The sequence below is a fragment of the Opisthocomus hoazin genome, chromosome 15 (genome assembly GCF_030867145.1).
Source record: "Opisthocomus hoazin isolate bOpiHoa1 chromosome 15, bOpiHoa1.hap1, whole genome shotgun sequence".
In the NCBI taxonomy this organism is placed as follows: domain Eukaryota; kingdom Metazoa; phylum Chordata; class Aves; order Opisthocomiformes; family Opisthocomidae; genus Opisthocomus; species Opisthocomus hoazin.
Genome location: NC_134428.1, coordinates 12088649 through 12115386, shown reverse-complemented (window position 1 = coordinate 12115386; position 26738 = coordinate 12088649). Strand labels below are relative to the sequence as shown.

Genomic DNA, 26738 nt, shown 5'->3' with positions numbered 1-26738 from the left:
TCGGCAGACCTCGGGGACCACTGCAGCGCGCTGACCGCTGACTTGGACTGGGAGGAGGCACCACATCTCAGTCCCAGAAAGAATCATTGTTTGGAGCTGTGAAATACATTTTTTAGATACCAGAGGACAGAGAGGAGGAGGGATGAAGTGGCACTTCAGCTTTTCTGCTCTGAGCTAGTAAGTAGTAAATCAGGGGTTTGATTCTGCCATCAGCATTTACTGGTGTAAATCTCTGTCTTCGGTGGCCTGCTCTGGAAGTCAGCAAAGCCCCAGAGGAATTTAGATTTGAAGATGTGTAATGAATAAAACCTGCGTCTTTCACAATACCAAGTGGAGCCCCTTTCTCAAGCTTTCATCTCCAGACACAGCCCACGCAGATGTTCAGTTTGAAGTGGGTCTGTGGGACGCTTTGTAGGTCCTGGTTTGTGCAGACGGAGAGAACTAATTAGAGCAAACCCTGGCCTTTACTAGCCAGGTGGCAATGCTGTGAGAGGAGGGAGCACTGCGTAATATCCCATTTCCAAAGAGAAGTATATTGTCCTCTCTTGTTGGTTGGCTCACTCGCAGAGTTTCTGTCCTCTTTCCACATTGCTCAGAACTACCTGCTGAATATGGAGTGTTGTGGGGAGACCAGGGCATCTGACATTGGTCGTGGTACAATCTCTAAGACCTTGTGTCCAAGCATTGAGGTTGGCCACATTTGTCACACAACAGTTCCGTGTCCTTACTAGGTGAATGCCATCTTCTGTGGTGAAGAAGTTGCACATACCTCCTGGGCTTTGGACTGAGTGATATTTCCTTCCAGCCTTGTCTGGACTCCCTGCAAGGGCCATGGGAATGCTTGTGGCCTCTCGGAGCAGTCCAGCAGTGGGTTTCCAGCAAGCCCCGAAATAACCGTGCAGCCGCACAGGCTCATACTAATATATGGGCCAACGCTCTCATCTCACACCCTGTGCTCTGTTAAGTCAGCACATGAACTCTACATGCAAAGCTCATCCTATGTCTTACTGCCCGCAGACATGAAACATGGTGGTAGTTTCTCCAGCTCCTTGAAGAAAGCCAGGAAGGACCAGCTGGAGTTCATCCTTAGCGAGCCACCACACAAGAATTCAGGGACCCCTTCCTGCCTCCCTGATGTCCCCCTCACGGGTAAGCATAGGACTCTCTATTATGCCTCTTGTTTGTGCCTGTCCTGCACGTCTGGTTCTGACTGTTTATGAGATTTTTCACTATACAGATTTATTTAGCTTTAGCTATATTGTTTTATAAAAAAACTAGAAAGTTACTAGAAAATCCTGCTCTGTGAGGACAATTGTGATGGCAGCTTTGCAGGGCTACTGAAATAGCTTTGTACTGCAGATACTTCCCTACCTAAGTGTCCTTCATCTTGCCAATCCTGCCTGTACATGAGGACTGCTACCTCTCCGGCACCAGATTTTTCCACTGACGTGTGCTAGCGGAGTGCCTCTGTGCACAGTCTTCCTCATCCTGTTGGAATTGCACCACCCCTCTCCACGTTCTGGTCCTTTTAGCATTTCATCTTGCAGCCAGGTAATTAGCATTATTTCGTTGGTTTTAATTGCATGCAAGAAATACAGATGATAGCTATTTAGAGGACCACAGGATTATTACTTCAATTATTTTTATGTTGCAGGACATTCCGCTTAGAAATGTGTTTGTACATTCCTGTGTTTCTCAGGCTTCCCTGCCTGCTTAGAGGCATAAACAGTGCAATTTAAACGATGACAGAATGCCTTCACAACAAAGCCAGCACCCTTCTTCAGGATTATCTTTCAAGTGGCTGTCAGTATCTGAATCATCACACTTCCACGTGTGAATACAGGCCTTTACGGGTCTTTTCTCACAAATCTTCTCTATCTACTGCTCTGTGCCTTGTGTTTTCTGGTCCCAGCACCAACTCCTGCACACTTTGTTTCTCCCTGCGCCCATCTCCCTGAGGGATAGGCATCCAAGAGTTTGGTTATCTGTGATAATTTTGTCCTAAATACTTTTGAGATTTTGTTTTTACTCCTAATCCTAACAGATATTTCAATTTCTGTTCCTCCTTATCTTCTTTATTCTTGTTTTTTGGGCTGACAGGGCTGTTGAGAACAGAGATGGTGGCAGCATATATCTATATTAAAAAAAAATCAAAGTAAAGCAGAAATTTGTTTTCTTTTCTGATACAGAGCTTTTAGAATCTTAAGCATTTAAAAATGTTCAGCACAAAGTAAAGTGTACTCAAAGCCAGGGAATTTTTTTAACATGAATTGTGTTATTTTTCCTAACAGAAGTCAGTTTTTTTTCCAATTATTAGACTCCTCTGGCTGTATATGTTGGGATTACTTGAAAAGAAGGAAACTAGTCTGTGCTATACTCATGCTGTAATGCCACAATAATTTCTTTTTATATAATCTCTGTTTATCAGATTTGTTGTGTATAAAAATGGAAAGATCATACATATGTTGCAGAAGGCAGTTCAGATGCCAGGATTAAGTTGTATTTGTGTAGTATTATCTTTAATAGTAAAGCAGGAGGGTCCGAATGCTATAGAGAAGTAGGTTTCATATTTTGGCTACAAGAACCTTTAAAATCCTTTTTGCAGCAATAGCTTTTCTCTGATGTTGAGAAAAACCACCTTCATGAGTTACAGCTAAACCCCTTTTCCTTTCCGGTTTCTTATAGGATCAGTGTAAATTGTTTTTGACTCAGTATTTACTTGAGTACAAAAGGAATTTGACCCAGAGGATTTAAAATAATGATAGAATAATGATAGCATTTGCAAAATAACCCTTTCAGTCAGGCTGTGTTTTTCACTAGTTGGAAACAGAAGCAACACTCACTAAAAGGAGAGGAAGCCCTACTTCTGGGTCCTCTGGTGATGATGGGGCATGGTGGGCTTAGTCTGGTTATTTGTTTGATACCAGCAGTGTCAACTGCATGGAATGATATGCTGGTTTTAAATCAGCATTTAAGAAACCCTACAGATTTTCTTTAAATTCTCGTTTCCTACGGCCCTCCTGGGCTTCTTCATGTGTTTGTATCGTCTTTTTCAGCTGTCATTGGCCTGGGCTTCCTGGCTCCTCCTGCCATCTTGGGTTGGGCCCATCCTGGCAGCTCGTCTTTGCTTTTCCTTTGCACCACAGAGCCAGAGAATCCACTTGTTCAATTCATTTGTCTTGTGAATGGTTCAAAATCTCCTCTTCTAGTCAGAATTCTCCTCCTTTGACATAGAGATCATGTTCTCTTACTGTGGCAAATACAAATTATTGGTAAAGAAGCATTCTTGCACATCAAAGCCTTAATGGCAGCTTGTGAGCCTGTCAATAATTGTAGACTCCTTGGCCTGCCAAAATAGTAGCCACAATAAACATGGCAACGCCAAGAAACATCAAAGGGCCTATTACATGAACATGCTCTGTTAGAACCCAGACATCAGATTTCCACATTCGTATAAAGTTATCTGTTGTCTTATCCCACTGTGACTGTGGGAGGTGCGTAACCCACGACCTACAGATAAATTCGTTTGTACCACTGCTATCTTCAAAAACATTGCTAGGGTTACACTGATGCTATGATAGTTGATCAAAGTCTTTTGAAATCATATAGATCTCAGAAACATTGCAGCCTAGCCCTTGTGGTAAAGCAACCAAATTTGAGAGGGATTTAATGAAAATTTGACTTCTTCTGTAGAATAAAGTCTGAAATAGAATTTTGACTTCTCTCAGATATCACCTTGCCCTTCCTTTTTTTTTTAAGAAATTTTTCACTTGTATTCTTAATATATTTATAGGGACAGGAGCTAGAATGTTTAAATGATTATTGTTTTCAGTTTTGCCTGGCAAAGGAGTAAACTATGTTCATTTCGTGCCATTTATGTGAAGAATAATGCTGCTAATTTGTATGCCCATGTATTTTATTCCCATAATTAGGATTCATCCATATGCCCAGGCATTGCAAGTGGTGTGACTTGGCAAACAGCTTTTCATTCAAAAAGGAGTGGCCAGGCAGATTTGTTTGAGCAAAGTCTGTATCCCAGGGTTCACGTTTCTGTATATTTTCTGCAGAAATTGTACCCTGTACAAAAAACATTTGGGAAAGTAGACTTTACCAGAGCAGAGCAGCAGAGGCTGCTTATGTACAGGGATGGCTTTTTGATGGTGCTGGTATGACTTGCAGAGAACGAGCATACATTCTGTCGCTGAAAGCGTATTCCAAGCCAATGGATCAAGAGCCCCTGGGCTGTGCTCATGATCCCAAGCAGTGCTGCTGGCTTGGGGACAAATGGAAGCAGGGTTGTGATCCTGAAGGCGAGTGCAAATTTGGGCCACCACTGGAAGGCAGAACAGTCAGGTTGGCTCTAGAAGCTGGAATTTACAAAATACTGCATTCAGTCTACATTGAAACAGAAGCTACAGAACACAGAAAATTTATACATACAGCAAGTAGATTTTAAACATACTGGTGCCAAATCTCAGTTTGAGCAGAAGTCTTTCCCCCTGGGAAGATGATAGAAGGCAAAGAAACAAAAGTGAAAATCAATAGTAGAAGCAAAATGGAGAGGAAAAGAGATATCTCTTCATGGTAAAGCTAGATAATTACATAACTGTTCCAAGTGGAACAGAAAAGGTCAACAGGCGGGTGACAGGCTGGTGAGCAGAAAGCTTGTGCCTGGCAGGGGACAATATTTCACAGTGCATTGGAAGAAAAATGAATGATTATGCAGAAGTGACTAAGAAAATGCCAAACTATATGGACAACAAGAGAAGCTGAGAAGACCTGGGTAAGACTATCCCATAATGACATACTGTGATGGTGAGTGACATCCTCTAAACTGCAGGACATTTGAGGTAGCACCAATCTCAGCAGAGTGATGGGACCAATGTGAAAATGAATGATGAAGTTGTACCAGATGGCAGCAGAGGGAGTCAAGGCCAGGACTTGGCAAAGAAAGGGAAAATGTTACCCATCAGCCTGTTTGAATAGCAGCAGGAGGGATGAGATATACGAGCAACCTGGAGGATGAGCAGGACACTACTGAACAGAATGAAAGCAGTGAATAGATACGGATGATACATCTAAAAGGTAGATGGTAAGTTTGAAAACAATGAGATGTTAAAAAGTATAGAGCTGCAGCTGGTTTGTATCAAAGGCCTCTTTCACAGGACTATGTGAGCTCTATGGCCTCAGCAAGGGGGCAAAATGAAAGAGTGATTGTTCAAAGGACAAATGCAATAAATATTCTAGGAGCTCAAATGGGAGTGAAGTTGCAGGAGGAAAGAAGTTCAGCTGTAGCATGAGGACTGCCTGCTCAGCTTGGGAGGCTGAGGCTGTATTTCCAGGCTCACAGCTGGTCATGAAAACTTACTCTTTCCCACCCCTTCCTTGACTGAGTTTTGGATGTGCAAAAGACCTTTCTATTCTGTTTCCTGCAAGGTCTCGGGTAGGGAACAATTCCCCTCTCCCCTTGGCTGCTAAGGTTGTGTGCATCTTTGAAGAGATCCCCATTTTCTCCACCATGTGCTCTGCTGTTAGTCTCCAAACCATTCAGGTTTCACAGAAGTCTGTTATTCTGCATATGTTGATATAACACCCGTAATACAAAATGAACTGCACAATTTGATATAGATATAGAGCACTCAATTATAATAGTTCTTCCAAATGTGAATTATAGAGTATTTGTGGTTGGAAGGGCTGTCTGGAGGTCTTTTGATCCAACCCCCACTGCAAGTTAACTTCAAACCTAGATCAAGACTACTGGGGGCCTTGACATGTTCATGCCCAGTATAGTGCAAGAGTGCTTCTTTCCAGACTTAAGGAGATGTTTTTTCGCCATGAGGACAGCCAAAAAGGTGAACAGGTTGCTGAGAGAGGTTGTGCAGTTTCCAGTTTCGGAGATTTCCAAGCCCAGACTGGATAAAGCCCTGAGCAGCCTAGTCTGACACAAGAGCTGACCCTGCTCTGAGCAGGACCTTGGACTAGAGACCTCCTGAGACCTCTTCCAGCCAGGATCATCCTGGGATCATAAGAGGAGCTACGCATTACAGCTGGTGTTCAAAGCTCCCACCCACACTCAGGAACTGCAGTCTGAATACTGGAGTAATTTATCCATTTTGTTCCTGATGAACAAATAGTCCAAGCACATCTGTTTGTGAAAGGTAATCCTGTGCTTTCAGGCGTAAAGATTCAGCGTGGGAACCTTCATAAACTCCTTCACAGTAAGCAAAGCTCATACAAATTTGGTTTGTTTTTCAGCCATTGCTCTAACTTCTCTGCGAGCTCCTTTGGTACATGATCATCTGTTGGCCCTGTAGACTCCCTGGCAAGCATCCCATTTCTAGGATCTATTATTAGTTTAGATGTTTGTAGGGAGCTGTATCTCCAATTGTTTTTATCCTGATTTTATCAGACAGAAACTGTGATCCCTCCTTTTTTCCTTAGTTGGACATGACTTCAGATTTTTGAAGGGTGTCTTATTGCTTTCACTATCATCCCTCACCTTGTTATTTCACCATGTCAATGTTTCTCTGTTCCTCGTAAAGTCTTTTTTGACAGGTGGAATGCATTTACTTTAAGCCTGTGCTGTGTCTTTAAATAGGCCTCATGCTCTTGATTCAGATGGCTGATAAAAAAAGGATAATGCAAAAAAAAAAAAAAAAAATCAAATGCTGTTAACGTCACAACGGAAAATGAAGACAGTGGTCTTCATCTTGCTTGTAGAGGAATTTGATAAACGCCCTTGGGTCAGTGACTGGAGGGCCTATGCCCAGGGCCAGCTCTGATGTGGTGCACCCATGTCACCTGGGATCAGACTGCTATGCAAGAGGGCTCTGGAAATTCTTACCAGGACCTCCCCTCTCTGTTGTAAACGGCCTTCAAGCTCAAGCCCTGGCCCTTGGTCATCGCCAGAGCCACGCTATAGCTCTGTCTGTGCCTGGCCATGTTTGATGCCCCTGTCCTGACCCACCAGTTGTCCAGTTGTTTTATACTTCAGTTTAGTAATTTCTGAAATTTTTTATAGTTCCATTTATTGAGAAGAGCACAAGGACCTGAACTGAGTAATTTTCTGTTTCTGCAGTTTCGTGCTTTAATAGCAACAGAACTGTTTGTATGCAAACTCTTTAAAAAAATAAACATCTTTATCTGCAGTGGTTGAGATGTTTATTACCTTTGTAGCATTAGATTTGCAGGACACAGTACCACCTTCACAAGAAATGGAATCAATTTGTAGCCAAAGTAGTGATTTTTGTTATTTTGATTTTGTAAGGGAAAAAGGTAACATTTAAAGAGACAAAACATACTCTGACAATGCAGAAAATACTTTAACTGGTAATTTCTCAAATTAAAGATCTCAGTTTGATTGGACAGTGAAATACTGGACTGTATATTAATATCAGACGTTAAAAAGTGCCAACAGTAGTATACTTCTAAGGAAACACACTTCATAGGAAAAATTAAGCTATATTCCATCCAGTTAGTGTCATGGAACAAGATAATCAAATTCCTTGCTTTCTTGTCAACCCAGTGATATCGTGGAATAATTCTTTTTAAATGTTCATCAACAGTCTTTATGCTGGTCTGCATTTAATAGACTGAATCATTTTTACTTTGAAAACAAGTCTTATCAGCATTTCTTCTGTTCGTCTCTTCTTACAAAGTCTTCAGGAAAAAGCTGGTTTTTTGGAATCACATTCCACAGGTTGCACGCAGCGTAGAAACAAAATTCACTAAAAAGGCGATGCAGGTTTGTGCTTTATTTTCATGCAACATTTTTTAAGGAAAGTAAATAGGAAGTGTATTTTGAAAGGAATGGAGCCAGTTACTAGCACATCAATGGAAAAAAAAAGAGCAAAGTTCATCAGGACACATTGATCTTCAGTGCAGTTACTTGTCTGGTCCTTGTTTGAAATGTAGTATCAGGGTTGTGGGAGCAAAATCAGTTATCAAAGGCAGCCGTTGCCATGACTGCTAAGGCACAATTAACTGTTCCAATGCACAGAAATGAACTAAAGAGAGTGACTGATGGCAGCTGCCTACACCAATGCCACGGTGCTACTGTGTACATGGAAGGCAAAGGAATCGCTCTTGTTCTATACCGCGATTTTCAGGAGTAACAAAATGCAGCACATATATTTCAAAGGGAGAAGCTTTCCAGGGACTTTCAATCGGCATCTTGAATTTGGCTTTAAGTTTCCACAAACTGGAATATCCTGATGCAAACTGAATATGGCCCCGTGAATATGGCAGCGGCACTTCAACAGTTCCCTTCCATCTCCCTATTGTAAGAAATTTTTTTGGGTGTTTCTTTTGTTTACCATTGCCTGGGCAGTTTTGTACAACTGTTTAACCACATTATTGGCAATGAGGAAGGGTATAAAATCTGTTACTGCAAGTGAGAAAGAAACATATGCTTAATATGCAGCTGGAAAATTATGATTTTTGAAGCCCTTCACAGTCAAACTAACAAGCTTTTTCCCCCCTACTTTCCTCTGTATCCATAAAACAACTGCCAGTACTGCCATAATGCAACAGCGTCAGGTGGAAGAGGTCAGAGGAACAGCTAAGGGTTTTCAGACCTATAGCCATGGAATGGACAACTCCTGTATGGGGACACCCCTGTGGGGCACACTGGAAACCAAGACACTGAACTCATCTGAATCAACAGGGAATAAAACAAGGATAAATGCGAGGTGCAGGAGCTCTCTAAACCAGCTTTACCACCACAGCCTCTGTAAATGGGGAGCTATGCACGAGAGCTGCTGGGCCCCTCAGCGCTAATCGTATCAGCCCATGCACATGCCCTTCTCCTCTGCGCGCCCAAATCTTCGCCTTGTCTGGGCCCACCATCGTACAGGCGTTTGCAACTAGGCATTTCTTAATTAACTATCAACAACCATGAAAAGCAACCCTGAGTCTTCAGTGCTCAGACTTGCACAGATTTTCTGACTGTATAATTTGCTACAGGTTCAGCGGTGCTACTCTTACTATTCAGCGCCGAAGCGCTGTATCCCAGTGTTGTCCAGCCAGAAGCTGGTGAGGGAGGAATAAAGCAAGCCACCGGGCTGCAACGCCAAAGTGAGCTGGCCAGGGAGGGTGCCTGGACACAGAGGTACCAACAGTCCGGAGTCGCTTCTGCTTTTTTCACGGTGCTTTGTTGCCACCTGATGGCCTCATGCAAGAGTGCAGGAATGAAATTTAAAAAGGCATGTTCTTTAAGAAAGATGTCTTACATTTCATTAGATCTACTGTTAGCTTTAAAAAAAAGCTTTTCAGCACAAAGTCTTTTCATGCCCTGCTAACAAAAGTCTCTGCTCCGCAGGTGATAAATTAATTTTCTTGGAAGTGGCAGCCATAATTGCAATATGTGAAGAACAACTATATTTTATTTGCATTTAGCAGGAATTTCTCTTCGTCTTTTGCAGCTTCCATCCTTAAGATGATGACAAGATACCTGGAAGATAATGATGTCATCAGGCCTGGAATGGGCACTAACACGGCAATGCTGGGATGCTTGATCTATCCGTCCTGATATTCCCCCACCATCCACGGTGAGCACTCCAGTTGCCCCTCACCCAGGCCCTCCTGACCACAGAACCAGGTTTGCTTTGTGTGACATAGTCAATGTCCTTCTTCAGGTGGGGCGCTGAACCACTGGGATGCCCAGCAGGCACCCTGGACCATCCTGACTACATGATTTGCTCATCTTTTTGTCTCTTTTCCCATTTCTTGAGCCTACCTTTCTCTGTCCTTTCCTTACCTTTCTCCACTCCAATCCCCTCTCATTTAAACAATTCACCCCTAATTATCTTTTTCCTAAAGTTTCTAGTTTTTCTTCATGCATATCCAGCTTTCATATTTTTGACACCCTTGCCTAGGTGATCTTGGACCTAGATAGTATTAGTGATGCCGCCAGTCTTGCAAAGCTCTTCTCCCCAAAAGCTTCTCAATGCTGCCTCTGACCATCTTTGAAGTCTGGCTGTTTCTCACGTCACTCTCCCCTAAGCACTGGTGAAACCCAGCCATTCCTCATGGCGCTGCCTGTAAGTTTGGTTGGCACTGTATATTGTTATCTGTCACATGCAGCAAATTATTATGTTGTGTCCAGTCACTGTCAACATCGTTTTCAATGAGAGTAACCTCAGGTCAGGGTCTGCAGCCCTAAAAGCATTTTTTTTCCTGCTCATTCCAGCTAGTTTAGTCACTTAAGAAGCTCTTGCTGGCTGCTTAATTTCTTTTAAAAATACTGAGGCAAAAATACTGAGGCTCAAAAGGTTTGGAACTAAAGGACTGGGCTTTACATTCATTGCCCTGGTGAGATCCCGGTGGCTGAAGGATGGGCTCTGCCTTGGGACCATCAATGTGGGTGACAGAGTTAAAGGGAACATGAGTTAACTCATGTCTGGTCATGGGTATGGATATGAAGGGAAAGTACAGAAACCAGTAGTTGTCACCCAAGACCTTTACTTGCTTTTTGTGTGGGTGGATGAAGATGCTACAAAGAGGACCAGAGCAGGCCACATGCTCATCATACACAACACCTTCTGTTTACAGCAGCTTTTAGACACTAAAAACCCAATGTTACTTATTGGCACTCTGAGGAAAGTGGCTGGGGCACGATCTGCCAGCTCTGCTTAGAAGATCCGTTTCCACAGGTCACTTTTTTCTGGGGTGCTCTAAAGTGTTTCTTGAATCCACAGTCGGAGAACTTCTTCTGAGGGCATCACATGCACCATCATATCACATTGCTCAGCTTCTTCACTGCCACAGAGTATCAGCTGGATGGGGGGCTCTGATACTTTCTGTAAAACAAATGCATTCACTTGAACACCCTCAGGCTGATGAGCTAGTCTGTCTGTCTTCTGCTCTGCCCCACAAACCATTCCTCTCGTCCTTCCTGCCACAACTGCCCAGAGACCCAAGTGCTCAGGAACCCACAGCCACAAAAGCTGCTGCCTGCATGCTCGCTTGAGCTTGACAGCACATTTAAGCTACTGACTTAGACACTCCCCCTGAGTGAGCGAGAAAAGAGGCTGCTTTTGACAACTGGTTTCTCCTCAATGAAGAGCTGAGAAGCTCGGAGCTGGTACCAGGGGACACGGAGCAGCACTGCCAGTGACACAGCTGTTTTGTTCAGGGAGCAGCTGGTCAGGCAGGGTCAGTCCATGCCTCCCAAGCTGCTGCCCGCAAGCACTGGGAGCATCGTCCCTGTTCAGGGCTCTAAGCCAAAGGCAGTGACAGCTGTGCAGCCCACTCATGCGGACTGCTTGACCCCTGAGCTCAGCTCAGCTCATCATACTGAAATGAGCAAGGCTTCCTATGCGTGTGTCTGCTTTTGCTGCCTGCCCATGCTCCTGAGAATACCCAGTACCCAAAAAACCAATAAAGCACAGTAAAAAAAGTTACCAGTGTTTCTGGCAGGACAGCAACGGGACAGCAGGAATACTGAAACACTTTACTTGTTTTCCAGGTGAGGAAAGGCAGGGTCAAAGCAGCCACAGCAAAGCCAGCCAAGGAGATGAGTGCGGTAATCAGCCACACAGATCTGCCACCTGGAAATAAGAGAAGCAGCAAAACCTCTCACAGAAACTGTGAGGACAAATCGCTCAATGCAGTCAGCCTGCACACTCTGCGGTGGCTCTTCCCACCCACCCTGTCAGCACACTCCAGGGAAGGATATCAGTGCCAGTGTAGGAAGTTACACCCCTGAGTCTTCCTTTCCTAACTCCCCCAAGGAACAAACGGGCAGCACATTTGCAAACAAGGCAGGAGATATTGGGTGGAAACAACAGGAAGAGCTGCTGGGGTATTCTTCTTGGACATGACTACACCAGGGAATAGGAAGGAAGGCTGGCTGTTACCTTGTGCCCTCACGCACTGTGTCTGGCTGAAGTTGCTGCTTCTGTTGATTGCCTCGACGTACGTCTGAGCTTTCACACAATAATCAGATCCTGCCTCCATGGTGTCCAGGTGAACCACGGAGCTGACCTCTTTTACCAGCTTCTGCTGCATCTGCCACAGGCCCAGGAGAGAGAGCATCAGAAAATAGGGTAAGGACCTGACTGAGAACAGGAGTGCTAACATGATGCTAGCCCAGACCTTACTGGGAGAAAAGGAAGGAGCAGCAGGAGGTGTCAGAGCGGACTGTGTGAAGAAGAGGTGAGAGGGAGAAAAGCAGCAAACAAGGAAGCACAGTGGAGTGCAGAATGAGTCCACACATGTCTGGAAGGGTAGGAGGGGATGGAAGGAAGGACCTGTGAGCCAAAGAGGCATAGTGAGAATGTTGGGCCACAGCACTAGACCATGACCTACTCCCCTGGTGTAAGGGCTTGATGACTAAGGTCTTGACTGGTTTGAGATTTTGCTGGGATAGCAAAATCATGCCTGTGCTAGCAAGATATGAGTGCCAGAACCTCACTGCGATAGGGGTGTGAGAGCTGTGCCATGACTCCAGAGGACAGAGAGGGGATGGACTGAGGAGCAAGTGAAATTGGTGTGTGCAACTGTAGCACACTTCAGCAACCCTTAAACAGCATATGAACACCAGTACATTATTTTCTTGCAATAAATAGAACTCCGTTAACTGCTAGCAAAATGAAGCTTCTATTCTCAGTCTCCCCAGTCATGAGAGGACAGGTAACAATCAGCTAACTGCTCCTAATTCTTGCTGTCTTGCAGATGCAAAGCCTGCACTCACAGAAGTATTCTGAAGTTTGGAATTAATGTTTCGGTGATTAATATCATATTCTGAAGAAGAATTAACATTTCATTCATAAAAGGCAATCAGGTACAAACCTATACGATTCTTTCTAAGGTGTCAGAAAGCTCAAGGACAAGGTTGATCTCATGTACGTGGATTTCTAACAGGTCATCAAGAAGATCTATTTCAAAAGCCTATTAAGCTAACAGCCATGCGATAAAAAGACATCGGAGCTCTGAGTGCACTAACCAGGCTGCAATGGCCCTGAGCAGGCCTGCCTGTCCGCCCCATCTTCACCCTCCTGTCCCTGGCCTGGAAGCCCCATTTAAGCTCAGCGTAGGACCCTGAGTCCCAGTCTGAGCTATGCTGGAGATGTGCCTGTCTCCAGACCTATCTCCAGGATGGACCTTGGACCTATGTCGTATGTATCTTGTCTCCTGGATGGACCTTTAAGTACCTTGCATCCTTGTCCTCCAGCCCTGTCTCTGGTCCTACCTCTTTTTGTTCCTGGCTGGGGTCCTTGTACAGACCCTGGGCCTGGTTGATCACTTGCCTTGTCTGGGGCTGCTGATGGACCCTGTTACAGTATCTGGTTCTGCCCATTGCGCTAAGACCCTGTGGGTTTGTGTTTCATTGGCAAGGGCACTGCTTGCACTGGGATCACTCCTGGCTCCTGACTTGCCTGTTTGTAGTGAGCAGCCCTGCTCCTTCTGCTTCCTGATAGGAGAAACACTTTTGTATGGTTAAACTGCTGATCCTTTCTCAAAGTGGAAGGGGGTCACGCAGATTTGTGCTCACCACTGCATTACTACAGATGATCTGGAATAAAAATGAAAACTGATACATGCTGATGATACTAAAAACCCACTTCAGAACAGCAAAGGTGACAGTCAACTGTGAAGAGCTGCAGGAGAACCTTGTAATAAAATGACAAATTAAATTCAATACAGACATGTGTGAAATGATGCTCATGAAAGTTTTTCCCCTTCATTTTTACATAGTCAGTGACTCGACCTTAAGTTGAGCATCCCCCCCTCAGAAACAGGAACTTGGGGTTCAGTTTTCATGGAATAGTCAGCTCTGTGGTAGTCCCCCAGGTTAACAATTGCTGGGAGAAGAGTGTGAAGGCTTGTTTTGTTCTATGGTGCTAACCCATAGTGCTCCTGCACTTTGAACTGTGAAGGTTTACTCCCTGCCCACCTTGGTAAAGACAAAAAGAGCTGGGAGGGCTTCCACCTGGAACAACTAAGTAGTCTGGGAGTCCTTGGCCTGGAAAGAGACACACAATATAAAACAGTTAAGCTGCAGAACTCCTGACTACAGGTAGTTGTACGTGCTAAAGTTTACATGGCTTAAAAAAAAATTAATCAAGGACTATTAAAGATACCAATTCTGGTGCAGGGATTTTCTGCACCTGTGTCTCTGAAATCTCAGAAAATAATAGAAGTGTAATTACACACAGGCCCTCTCCTTATTATCTTCCTCGGTCATTTCCATTGCCCACTGGCAGAGAGAAGATACTGGGTTTGACGGTCCCCACAGTCTGACTTTATATGGCTGCTTTCATGCTTTTCTGTTCTTTTGTGCTATGGAAGCACCAAGTTCCAAGGAGAAAAAAAACCTGATGTCTAGTGAAAACAGAAGGACCTGAATGGAACACAAATTGTCACTGCTTCAGTGTTACCCAGGTGTAAGTAATGCTTTCAGCTAAGCAAGTTACAGCTCACTGTCATAGGCAAGCTGTTTTACAAGAAACTTCTGAGAGGACTTTGTCAGCACCTTCATGTGACACCTTAATCTTAGTCTGAGTAAACCAATTGATGTTCGAAAGCAGAAGGTCAGCATAAACACCTGCAGTTCCTGACTTCTGATTTCTTTCAATAGTTGAGGTCTCTGAGGGGATTCCTCTGATTCCTCTTCCTGGAGAAGGAAATGTGGAAAGAACAGACAAGCTACTCCATGGGGGTAAAAGCAACCCACTGGTATGTGCAGGCGAATATGGCACATTGACTCCAGGCAGGTTGTCCAGCCTCACAGCGGGAGCGTGGGCTGGCAAACAGGTCCTGGACAATGACTGAATGCTTTCACTTCAAGTAAGCCCCAAACCAGAGGGTAAAAACTCACCCTGCTTTCCTGGCCCTTCTTCCAATAGACAACACCGAACTGAAAGGCAGGCCCCATGTCTTCCAGGTCCACTAGTAAATGATACCCATCTGCTATGACCTTAATCAGAGGTGGGGTCAGGGAAGCTGCCAACACAGAGAGAGCACCATTACAACATTAGACACGACGCTTAAAAACTGTCTTCATTTTCCCATCTAGGAGAGGAGGAGAAGCAGCCATCACAAGCACAGTAACATTTATCTGGAGGAAGACCATGATTAGCATTGCAAACAGGAGTTTGGCAATAGCTGAGCTGCACAGAACTTGAAAAGTTTTCGATTTTCTCCAGTGGAGGAAGTGTCTGGCCTGAGGGTCCCATGTGATCAACAGCAGCAGAACCAGCTGGGCGACCAGAAGTTGAGACACCAGATTGGGCCAGTTCTTCTGCTCCTGGGCATTAGCTTAGCACCGACATACAGAACAGGAGCTGTGCTACCACTGCTTCTTCACGGGAATTTTGGCAGTTATTCAAAGGTGAAATAAAAAGAAATATGAGCCTCAGGATAACTCTAGCAGTTCTCATGAATTCTGATTTTCTTTTACTATACACATGGTTTTAGATAGACTTGGGCTGATGACCTGCTGTGACTTAAGTTTTTGTAAATGTATGCAAGTAAATCTATAGGTGATTTGCTTCATGCTTTCTTTGACATTCAAAACTTGGTTCAGTCTGGGATTCTGCTGTGAGAAATATTAGTGAAACAATCGGAATCAACCAAGCATGGGTTAAACTACACAGTGTACATTTGTGAATTGGGAATCAAGGCAGTACAGGGATCATATTTGCACTACTTATCTATGCCATTCTTTACCACTCTGTTGTAACTGAAGCTGGTTTCAACCTCCTTGCTTTCAAGAAAGGAAGGAGAGCAATGTATAGGAACATATGGAAGACATGTTCTTAATCAAATTTGCTCTTAAATCTAGTGAATTGCCAATAATACTGAGCAAGATGAAAACATAAAATCCAAGTATGATCATGATGAGTGTGCCACAGATGGGGGCTTGGAAAAGTACTTTATACTTTTAAATTAAAAGCCGAGAGTCTGCTTAACAACAACAACAAAAGTAATAACATCATCTGGAGGTTTAAAACAAGTATTTGGCTAATGTATTAACAAATGGACGTTGCAAGATGCAACTACTAATCAGACAGGAGCTTTTATATTTATCTCTGTGCCAGCACACTGGATACTAACTAACTATTGGAATTTTGATAAATGAAGAAGCAAGACTGACTAAATTGTTAGTTTTAGGAAGATCTTTTAAAAGTGTTTTCCATGTGTTATCATACTTCATGTGTATCTACACCTAAGGCTTTGATATTGGACCTTTTTTAGTCTAGAAGTACTGTGGGCTGTGCTGGTGCCCTGACTGTCTATGAAACACGTACAGAACCTGTGGGCTGTGCTTTGAATTCCTTAGTTCCTCTCTGATTCAGTGCCAGGAAGAGTTGCAAAAGCAGAGATAAGGGAAAATGAGCAGTAGAAACGCATAAGGACGAGAATTTACAGTGGCTTTTCTTTCTGCTTTAAACACTTGTCCATGTATGCATATTCACATTCCAGCCCATTGCAAGCTGTATCCTCTGAACTTTCACAGCTTAGCTGGAGGATTCTACTGAGGTCTCTAAGACACAGGACGAAGCTGTCAAATACTTCACTATACCATGAGAAAGCTGCTGCTTTTCTTCATGAAGAGTGTCAAACTAAGGAATGTCCTTCCTCTCTCTCTGCCTGACAGTGTGGTCTGAGTCTCAACTCTGTGCCACCAGAGCTGCTGGAAAAGAGAAGGACTTTTCAGCTAAAGCACTACCTAGGAAACACTTCCACACCAAGAGACACACTCACCAACTTAGGTGGCACATATGGTGCTGCTTCGACTAAGTGCTCTGTATGAGTGAGGACTGCTTGCTCATGAAGTAGTAGATAACTTCCAGTGACTGATGAAGATCTAAGATCGCGTCAGCTCTGGTCTCGGACAGGTAATTTCTTCCCTGGCTAAAACTGGTGACTACTGCCCATCCAGGAATGACAGTTGCACTCTAATACTGACCTCAACTGAGGTGTTTCACCACAGTTTTTATTGCTGAAAGCCGTTGACTACATGGCAGAGAACAAAGTTTATGACTCCAGAGAAACACTGGAAATAGTATGCTTATTTTAGGCTGCAACGTGATCCTGGGGTTGAGCTGGGACTCCAGCTCTGTAGAAGTTGGAAGGATATGGAGAAAATACCCTGTGTTGCTAGGACTGCAGCAATGCTATAGTTTCCATTTATCTTTCCTCTTCTGAGGTTACTTCATATGTCTGAAAACATGGGAGGAGAGAATCATGTCTGGAAGGGAGTGGGATTTTCAGGATAGCATGAGGCAGACAGAGGGTGACATGGCTGTTTTCTAGAGCAAGTGCTTCCATAGGATCAGGTTCTGGACCCTCAGATGCGACTAGATGACATGGATTAGATGGAGCATGGACAGCAATCCTGACTTATCACAACTCTTTGAAATCAGAGGCAAGAGTGGCCAACTTGCCAAGAGAAATGTCTGGAGACTTCTTACTTATCTCTGAAGCTCTTGAAATTCTGGTGGGCTTGACCCTGCCTCAGGAGGAGCTCAAGTCCCAGAACACAGCATGGCTGTCTAAGAGTGAAACATCCCAACCCAGCATAAATGGAGCTGAGAAACAGGATGTGCTGTGTGCATTTACAGGCTTTGTGTGACATGCGCAGTACACAAACATGCACACGAGCAATCCCTCAACACCAAACTCTGCAAAGTTAACACGATCAATGTAGCTTAAGCCAAACAGCAGGACTCACTTGTGATGCGATTGAAGAAACCTTTCAAGGTGCTCCACTCTGATCTTCTAGCACCAGCGCCTGCCCTTACACGCAGCTTATAGGCCACAGTGGCTGAGATATCCTCCGTGATATTACACACTGTGGCTGTGATGAGTGAACATTCACAGGTGGGAATCCAGCTCTCATTGGCATACTCTCTTTCATACTCCCTGAAGAAGGAAAAGAAAGCAGACAGGCAACAGTTTGATAGGAGAGAGATCTGTGACATGGGATAAGGCTGCTTGCTAGTTCTTTCCAGGTAAAACCAGTACTGGGATGAATACCAGGAGTGTATGAAACCAGTACGGGTGTGTTTTAGATCTTATCTAGATAAAATCTCCCAAAGCCAGCTTGTTCATGAGCCAAATGTAGCATGATATCATAGGAGGTGGGGATAGCCAACGCAGTGTTGATGCATCAAATCCTGCCCACTCACTTGACCTGATCATCCCTGGTAAACCAGAATTCCAAAGCCATACTGTGATACAAGTCATAGCTGAAGATGTATCAGAAACCTCCTGTAATGTGTGTTAAATGTTTAAAAGATTAACACTGAATAAATCTCAAATGTTTTCTCTTCTAAATAAACTGTTGTGAATTTTCCTTACTTTTGTATTCTTTGGACAGAGGCAGTTCTCGTATGAGGGCTTAAAGCACACCTTGAATTACTCAGGTATCTATTAACCTGTAAACAGTTTCAGAATTGGAGCAAAAGGATTGTTTTTCCCCCCACTTGTGATCAACAGTGCTGGAGTATCAAACTTCTCTTACGCCTGTGAGTTGAACAGTGCTCAAGACATCCAAACAGTCCAGGATTTGAAGTCCAAGTAAACAGTGTTCAAAGAGCAAAGAAGAAAAAAAAAACCACAAGTTACCCCTGAAACTCTACAGAGTATCTCACAGTTTCTCCCTGGACGATCACAGGACTCCAAGTTAAGAAGTGCTTCATGTTGGTAGAAAGAATAGAGATATTCTGAGGAGCTGGCAACAAAGCATCTTCACCTAAGTTTCCCAGCAAAAGAAAAAAAAAATAAGAAAGAAAAAAGGTATATGAATGTACCAGGAAAAAAGCTTAGAAGAACGGTGCAAAACTGTTTTGCATCACAAATATACACTCTTTGTTTCGCTACTGTCACTTCAGCATTTGAAAGTATTTCACAGAGGAGAAATGACAACCAAAGAGCAAATAACAGAGCAGTTGGGCTGGCTCTGCTTACAGAAAGGCAAAGCATGCCTTTTCATTATTTCAGAGTTTCATTGTATCAATAAAACAGTGAGAAAAGGTCAGGCTTTTATGAAGTCATCCATTCAGATTTAATGAAGAGTAACAGATATTCTATTGCACTCTATAGACTGTTGCAATAGATGTCATGGTTAGAAATGTGCTATTTCTTTCCAGGCTTCACTGGACTGGACACTGTAGAAGATCCTAGCTCTAGTATAGCTTTTTTCATGTCACAGGATTCTGATAGTGTAAGCACTCGTAGGCTATTATCAAAGTACTTCTTAATAGAATAAACTTATTCAATGGACTATAAATGAAACTACTACATTACTCTGAGATCGTCAAAGCATAAGTATGGGATGGTACCTACAGCATAATTAATCTTATCCTGTGGCATCTTAATGTAAAATCCTTAGCAGTGTTTGGACCATTGCAGAGAAGGCAGGATTCCCCATGGGCACATCCTGCACAACACTATGGGAACAGACTTACCTCTGTTCTGCTACTTTCCAGTCCCCAGTAAATTATGTTCTCTCTGCTCAGCAGGGAGTGGTTCCAAAGGAACTGCTCCATCCATTCCTTCCTTACAGTGGTTCCAAAGCAGTTTCAACCAACCCAGCGTAGCAGAGGTCATTTCAGCACTCTCCCAGAAACAAGGGAACTGTTCTATCACAATATATCTATGTTACCTAAAATATTATTTCCTAATTAATTTTTTTTAATTGCATCTATTTCACTTAACAAGGTCTATCTTCTGTTTGTCTGTAACTGTCATTAAAAGAGGGTGTATTCTTTTAAGCTGTGTTTATGAAGTTAACCAGTTAATGTCAGTTGTTCTACCCAGGATCAAAACCAGGTTGACAAGTCCATGAGCAATATTTTAATGATAATTATTCTTTTAAAGCATTGGAACATCATCAGTCTTCTTTCTGCCCTTAGAATATTCCCTGTACTCATACCTTTATAAAATCACTAATGATTTGGAGAACCTTGATGCCAACTCTCTTACGATTCTTTGGTATAAGTTACATGGATCTGTTGACACAATGCTCAGCTTTAGTTCTTTACACTAAAAGTCAGATATCTCTGGGATGAGAAGCTGTTTTCCTTGCCGTTTAGATAGCAGAAGAGCCACTGTCTGCCATACCACCAATTCTATCGCTTCTGTTCAATTGGGGTCCATACTAGGGTCAAGGCACATTTGTCTTTAAAAGGAAAAGTCTTTATTGACCTTTGCTCTGCAGCTCAGCCACGCATTTGGTCTCTTGTATTCTCCATGCTTCTCAACATTTAGATTGTTTGCTACTACTTTTTCTTTGTATTCCTGGTTTCCATGTCGATTTTGGGAGTTGGCATCCCTTAGAGTGTCAATTATGTAACAGACTGCAGTTACATGATCAAACACTAGTTTTTCCACATGACTCACGCACACAATGATGTTCCAGGTCTGAACAGAAATGAACTGCACTGAGTGTTTCCTAATTTTTTAAGTCCTTGACTTTAGGACTTTTTGGATATATATAATTTTTGTGTTCAACGGTACTGAACCCTTTCTTATTAAACTGTCTAGAAACCAATTTTAAAAACAGAAGATAGTTCCGAATTGGACTATCTACCTTTTAATGGCCCAAGGATAATTTTATATTTGGTTGAGACCAATCTTCATTTCCTGGCTATACTTAGCTTCGCACACTGTTTTCCTGGTTTACTGGCAAAAGCAGTGACTCTTCTGTTGGCACAGTGAGACCTGTCACCTCTCTTCAGCTAAACCACAAAAGTTCATATAGAGACACTAAAGTTTCTTTCTTCCTTTCATTACGAATAACTAAGAGCCTAATGACAGTGTATGTGTCTATAAGAAAAGTTCACTGATTGAAGTTTCTTTTTGGTATTAGTAGATTCAGGTTGGGCACAAATTCTGCTGCTTGTAAGAACTCTTCTCCAAGAAAAACAGGATATGAAAAAACCTAATGCTCATGTGTGTTATCTACTGAGCATACCTGCTGATTTTTACAGGCCACATACCTGCTGTGGCAAAGCCATAGCACACAGGAGTTATTCATTCAGTGCCACGGAGTGTTTGCACTTCAGTGTCAGAAAAGTAAGTCTCCAGCGCTGCAGGTAATACGGTGGTGGGTGGGGTAGAGCGTTATGAACATATAGTTTGCATGAATGGTGCACTAGTTTGGACATCTGCCTTCAGATGAAGGGAACTGCATCCCTCAAGAAAGATATTCTTTACCTTTCGTAACCAAAGCACCTAGAAACAGATATCTGTGTGGGCATAAGTATACACATGTGTGTATGTAGCTGTTACATGTAAAAATGACATTATTTTTTGCTTGTAAATAAAAATACACTAATGTGAAACATATTCAGCTTTAGTATGTCTCACTTGATTGCATGTACAGAGATGTTTGTAACTGCATAACCATGCCCTACTGCAAACACAGTGGACAGCCCTCAGGGCTGAATCAAAAAGGTGTAAAGCTAAAACTTGAGATCTTTGAGTCAGTACACAAATCTAATGGGGTCCCTGAGCAATAAAAGCAATGATGCACTTCCCTGCTCTCTCCCTGGGACCCAGAGCCATGCTGCAAGCTGTAGTCTGGAAGAGAGGTTCATGCTCTTCCAAAATACTGTTGGTCTAGACATAATGTACTCTGTGTCATATCCAAACAAATTATACTCATGGTTTCTCCAATCCATCTGTTGCAACAGCCCACAAAACAATTGCAAGCAAATACACGTTTAACACTGGGAGAAAGACAATTCTAGGTTATATAAACAGGGAAAGCACTGAGTATAAACAGTGAAGTATGTTGTTTCAGTACTAAAATACTCCATTAACTCTGGTCTATGCATTTTGAAGGGAAAAGAAACAACAGTCATACAAAGTGTGGGAGACAACCGGACAGACAGAGCAGGCAGGACCCAGAAGACTGTCAGCCCAGGGCTGCATACCACTTCCATTTGGTTTTGGATTCACAAGCAATATGTAAGTAGCCTCATAGCAAAAGCCAAACTACAGTCTTTCAAGCCAGGGTACTGACTCTTACCCTAATATCTCCAATCATGCCAAAGAAAGGACATGTCCAGATTTTCTCTGTAAGCAGCATTTTTGCCTCCTACCCTATTAGCAGTATATTCCATTTCATTTGTTACACAAAGAATGGATTGCCATTTAGAATGGTGATGACTTCTCTTGTCTAACATTTTTCTTCTCTTTGTGTTAAACATACAGAATCTACAATTAAAAAAAAAAAATTTATGACCAAGTCCAGTACATTTGTCTGCCTTACTTTTCAGTTTAAAATTCCTTAAATAAACCCTGATAAAATTCCATTGCTCTGGGATAGATTTTGATACCCTGCTTTCTTCTGTGAATATAGAGCACAATAATATTTCATCACAACTACTTCATCATTACTTGCTGTTACTTGATCACAACTATCACCACTACTTACTGTTAAATACAAATGAACACTGCAAAAATATTGATAAAATTACCTCTTTATTCATAATAGCCACAGGCTCAACAAATACAGGAAGAAAACACTAACTCCAGAATCAGTGTTACATAGTGTTCGGAAGTGCTTTTCTTCATCTGTGCTTTTTCTGGCATGCCCCTTAAAATTTTATATATGGGGCTGAGAAATCATTCCTTACTGCTGTGCTAATAAGCATTGTCTTTTAACTTCCAAGCACTGTACCGTTAAATCTCCTTTTTCTATTCCGGAGGAAAACAATGTCACCAGCTTCTTACACCTTCCAGTATGGTCTGCCTCTCTGCATTTGGGGAAATTTCAGTGAAGGGGAATCCGACAAGGGAATTCTGAACTCTAAATATTGGTGACAAGAAAATAGAGTAGAGTCTGTAACACCCCAAAAAACTAAAGGAAGTGCTGAAAATGAAAGTCATACATCTTTAACTCCTAGAAAAATAGCATATTAGACAACAATAAGAAATTATGCTAAATAATCTCTTTGGCTGTAACTCCAACCTCAAGGCTCTAGGGGCATCCCCTCCCTCATTTGCTGACTGCACAAACTGACTGCAAAGGGCAAGACCCTAGTACATAACCCCTTGCCTGTTTTTGTCCCCAGCACCCAGGATACAAAGCCTGGACTCCCAGGCTAGACAGGAACGCACCGTCTTCTAACCTGGTGTCTGCTCTGCACAACCGCAGGCGCAGATTTAAACATAAACATTCAATCAAAAAATGCTCTTTGCTCAAAAAGGAGATGGGGACACAAATTTTCACATTTCAGGCCAAGGCCATGAAAATGGAGTTATCGCACCTTTCTCTCCTACTGTCTGTCACAGGGTAGAAGACAAACTTGGACGAGTACACAGCTGAGTGAGGCTGGCGGTCACTGCACACACAGGCAGCATGGCTCCCGTGCAGAAACATCACACAACTACCCTTAAACAAAAATACAGAAAAAATAAAACCAAAATTCTTTACAGAATAGTTGCCCAGTTTTGCCATCTTTTAAAAAACATTTGTTGTAATCTTTCCTATTCCACAAAATAAACTCAGAGCCTATGCCCCTGGACGTGGAGTCAGTGGTTTCCGTATCTAGCAGCGAACAACTATAAATAATGATGCAAAGCATTTTGCTAGCCAAAGAACCTATAAAACTATTTTTTCTGAGACAGAGAACAAAATGGAGCAAGGCACAATGTGAATCAGGAGCTAGGATGGCACGTTTAGAAAGACAAAACTGAACAAAATCCAAGCACGCTGGCAAGCCCGGTTTGCTTTCTAGAGGACTGACCATTTCAAAAACACTCAACCATAGTCAGGAGATCTGAGGTCAAACTCCTTCTAGGAGATGTGTTTGGAGCTTAGCATTTACTTGGAGAAGCAGATTACAAAGTGCACAATCTCCTCCCAAGGTAAAGGTGACCCTCAGTGAACATTTTGAGCTATTAAGTAACACTTTATACTCTTCCTCTCTGACCCTGAACCCACTCCACAGGCAGGGCATCCCCTGCGCTCAAAGAAATCAGCATTAAAAGAGGACTTGAAAGTTCAGCTTCTCACTGAACAGCAAAAGAGCAGAGAAAAATACAATATTATCAAGTTAATTTCCTTCAAACGGAAACACCCCTTTAGATTTCAGAACTGACTTGCAGAACATAGAATTTATGGATTGTCTTTTTCATTTGCTTATTCTAGTATTAATTTTAGGCAAAGAATTAAAATTCAAGATCACCTGATCTCATACTATTTGGCTTAAGTAGAGGTGTGTTTAACAAAAGGACAAGGGACTTTTTGTTTCTCAAAACCCTTCATTTTCTGACTTGAGTCAACTGAAGATAATTTAGCCATTTACCTGTGAGATCTGGTGCAATCAGAGCGCTGAGGAAGAAGCAGATAAGCTTTAGTGACATTTTGCTCATGCTTGTCGCCTTTTCCCACATTCATACCCTGTTGCGCAGCTCAGAAATTTCCCTACCCTAGACAGGGAGCCCTGTCTGAGCCAGCCATGATGAGAGTGAAGCGGAGACTCCAGGGGAATATCGCAAACACCTCTTCTCTGCCTGTCTGCGTCAATGCCAAAGACGTACATACATTGTTTGTGAGGGTGTAGTTGCAGGGAGTGCCCGGGTAATGTGATGCCAGCATTTCTTTACAGGTCTGTGCAACTGCTCTATGAGATGGCATAACTCTGTTTCACTTGGCAATTACATGTATTAAGCAAAGACATTATAAAGAGGAAACAGGATTCACTGGATATTTCCACATAGTTTATATAGCTGTAAATTCTCATTTTTCTGCTCGGCCTCGAAATTAGGTAAATCCTGTTGCTTCCAAGCCCCAGGAAAGTTCTCCAGTATTACTAAGGCATGCCTGTAACCACAGACCTTGCACAAAGGACTGGTGAAGGATTGTGTGCCTCTGGGCTGGCAGAAGGGAGTTGCATGCTCCAATTTATCTTCAAATACTATTTTTATGGTAGCTGTGTTGGGTGTGACTGAGGAGGACATTCTGTTTTCAGATTTGGTGCGGGCACATGCATCGCAAGGTTTCTGCATCCTCCAAGGTCCATTGCTCTCCATCTCCCCTCTTGAGAAAAGGCAGGCTCTTCAGCTGGCGGCAGCTCTGAGACCTTCTCAGAAACCCAGATCGCTTGCTGCCTCCAAGGCTGCAGCAGCAGGTACCTTTGTGCCTGTGAGGCTGATTTCTTCAGAGGCCAAGGGAAAGCCAAAGTTTAGGTGGCAGCTTTTTATGTTCTGCCAAAGGGCATTCAAATTAAATTAAATTCTGACTGTACAGATAATGGGGGAAAAAAGCCAAATCCTACTAAATGCTTTCAGCACTGATGAAAGTGAGTATTAGAAACCCCTCCTCTAAAACCTCTTCCTCCTCATTACAGTTTGTCACATTTGAAGGGGCTTTTATTTCTTTGAAAAATCCTTTCCTTTCTGATACCTTTTAATAGCAAATACGTGCTTACTGTTTTCAGTGGTGAACTAAAGGGATCTGTCAAAACATGTTTAGTCCATATTTTCTGAGGAAAGACAAGATCTTTTATTTATTTATTTATGAAAGAGTAAAATTAGTGTTCAGTTAATCACAGGTTTCCAGGTTCTCAGACATGCAGGAATAGCACAAGCATCTACGGCCCAGTTTGCTCCTTCCTTCTGTCCTCTCCTTTCCTTTCTTCTTTCCTTCACTTCTTCCTTCCTTTCTTCTTTATCATAGAATCATAGAAAGTTTTGGGTTGGAAGGGACCCCTAGAGGTCATCTAGTCCAACCCCCCCGCAGCCAGCAGGGACACCGCTAACTAGATCAGGTTGCTCAGAGCCCTGTCCAACCTGGTCTTGAAGGTTTCCAGGGATGGGGCCTCCACCACCTCTCTGGACAACCCGTTCCAGTGTTTCACCACCCTCATTGTAAAGAATTTCTTCCTTATATCCAGCCTAAACCTACCCTGTTTTAGTTTAAAACCATTACCCCTCGTCCTGTCACTGCTGTCTCTACTAAAAAGATTGTCCCCATCTTTCCTATAGGCTCCATTTAAGTACTGAAATGCTGCAATCAGGTCTCCCCGCAGCCTTCTCTTCTCCAGGCTGAACAAGCCCAACTCTCTCAGCCTGTCCTCATAGGAGAGGTGCTCCAGCCCTCGGATCATTTTTGTAGCCCTCTTTTGGACCCACTCCAACAGTTCCATGTCCTTCTTGTGCTGAGGGCTCCAGAGCTGAATGCAGTATTCCAGGTGAGGTCTCACCAGAGCAGAGTAGAGGGGCAGAATCACCTCTCTTGACCTGCTGGCCACGCTTCTCCTGATGCAGCCCAGGACACGGTTGGCCCTCTGGGCTGCCAGCGCACATTGCTGGCCCATGTCCAGCCTTTCATCTATCAGTACCCCCAAGTCCCTCTCAGCAGGGCTACTCTCGATCCTTTCATCCCCCAGCCTGTATTGATAGCGGGGATTACCCCAACCCAGGTGTAGGACCTTGCACTTGGCCGTGCTGAACCTCATGAAGTTCACACAGGCCCACCTCTCCAGCTTGTCCAGGTCCCTCTGGATGGCATCCTGTCCTTCTGGTGTCTCAGCCGTACCACTCAGCTTGGTGTCATCTGCAAACTTGCTGAGGGTACACTCGATGTTGCTGTCCATGTCATTGATAAATATATTGAACAGCACCGGTTCCAGTACGGACCCCTGAGGGACTCCACTCGTCACTGGTCTCCATCTGGACATTGAGCCGTTGACCACTACCCTTTGGCTGCGACCATCCAACCAATTCCTTATCCACCGAACGGTCCACCCATCAAATCCATGGCTCTCCAATTT

At 43.2% G+C, this 26738-nt stretch overlaps 1 protein-coding gene and 1 long non-coding RNA gene across 2 annotated transcripts; one reads left to right on the top strand and one right to left on the bottom strand.

The window, feature by feature from the left end:
* The first annotated feature begins 1034 nt into the window (after window positions 1-1034).
* LOC142363224 (uncharacterized) lies at window positions 1035-20859 on the top strand. The gene is made up of 3 exons (XR_012765602.1): window positions 1035-1149; window positions 9423-9548; window positions 20822-20859. It is a non-coding gene; the product is annotated as an uncharacterized LOC142363224 (long non-coding RNA).
* IL20RB (interleukin 20 receptor subunit beta) lies at window positions 10674-24336 on the bottom strand. Its single transcript, XM_075436298.1, has 8 exons — window positions 24270-24336; window positions 20918-20926; window positions 18577-18703; window positions 17681-17871; window positions 14822-14946; window positions 11859-12009; window positions 11404-11549; window positions 10674-10799 (listed from the first exon to the last, which is right to left on the bottom strand). Exons 1-8 carry the CDS (start codon window positions 24334-24336, stop codon window positions 10674-10676), a joined length of 942 nt encoding a protein of 313 aa, XP_075292413.1.
* Between the last annotated feature and the right edge of the window lie 2402 nt (window positions 24337-26738).

Coding starts and splice junctions, on each gene's coding strand:
- IL20RB (XM_075436298.1), bottom strand. CDS start 24,336: ATGAGCAAAATGTCACTAAAGCTTATCTGCTTCTTCCTCAGCGCTCTG. Junction 17,872..18,576: donor TACTCTGTAGAGTTTCAGGG/GTAACTTGTGGT, acceptor TTCCTTCTTCAG/GGAGTATGAAAGAGAGTATG. Junction 14,947..17,680: donor TTTCTTCAATCGCATCACAA/GTGAGTCCTGCT, acceptor CTGTGTTGGCAG/CTTCCCTGACCCCACCTCTG.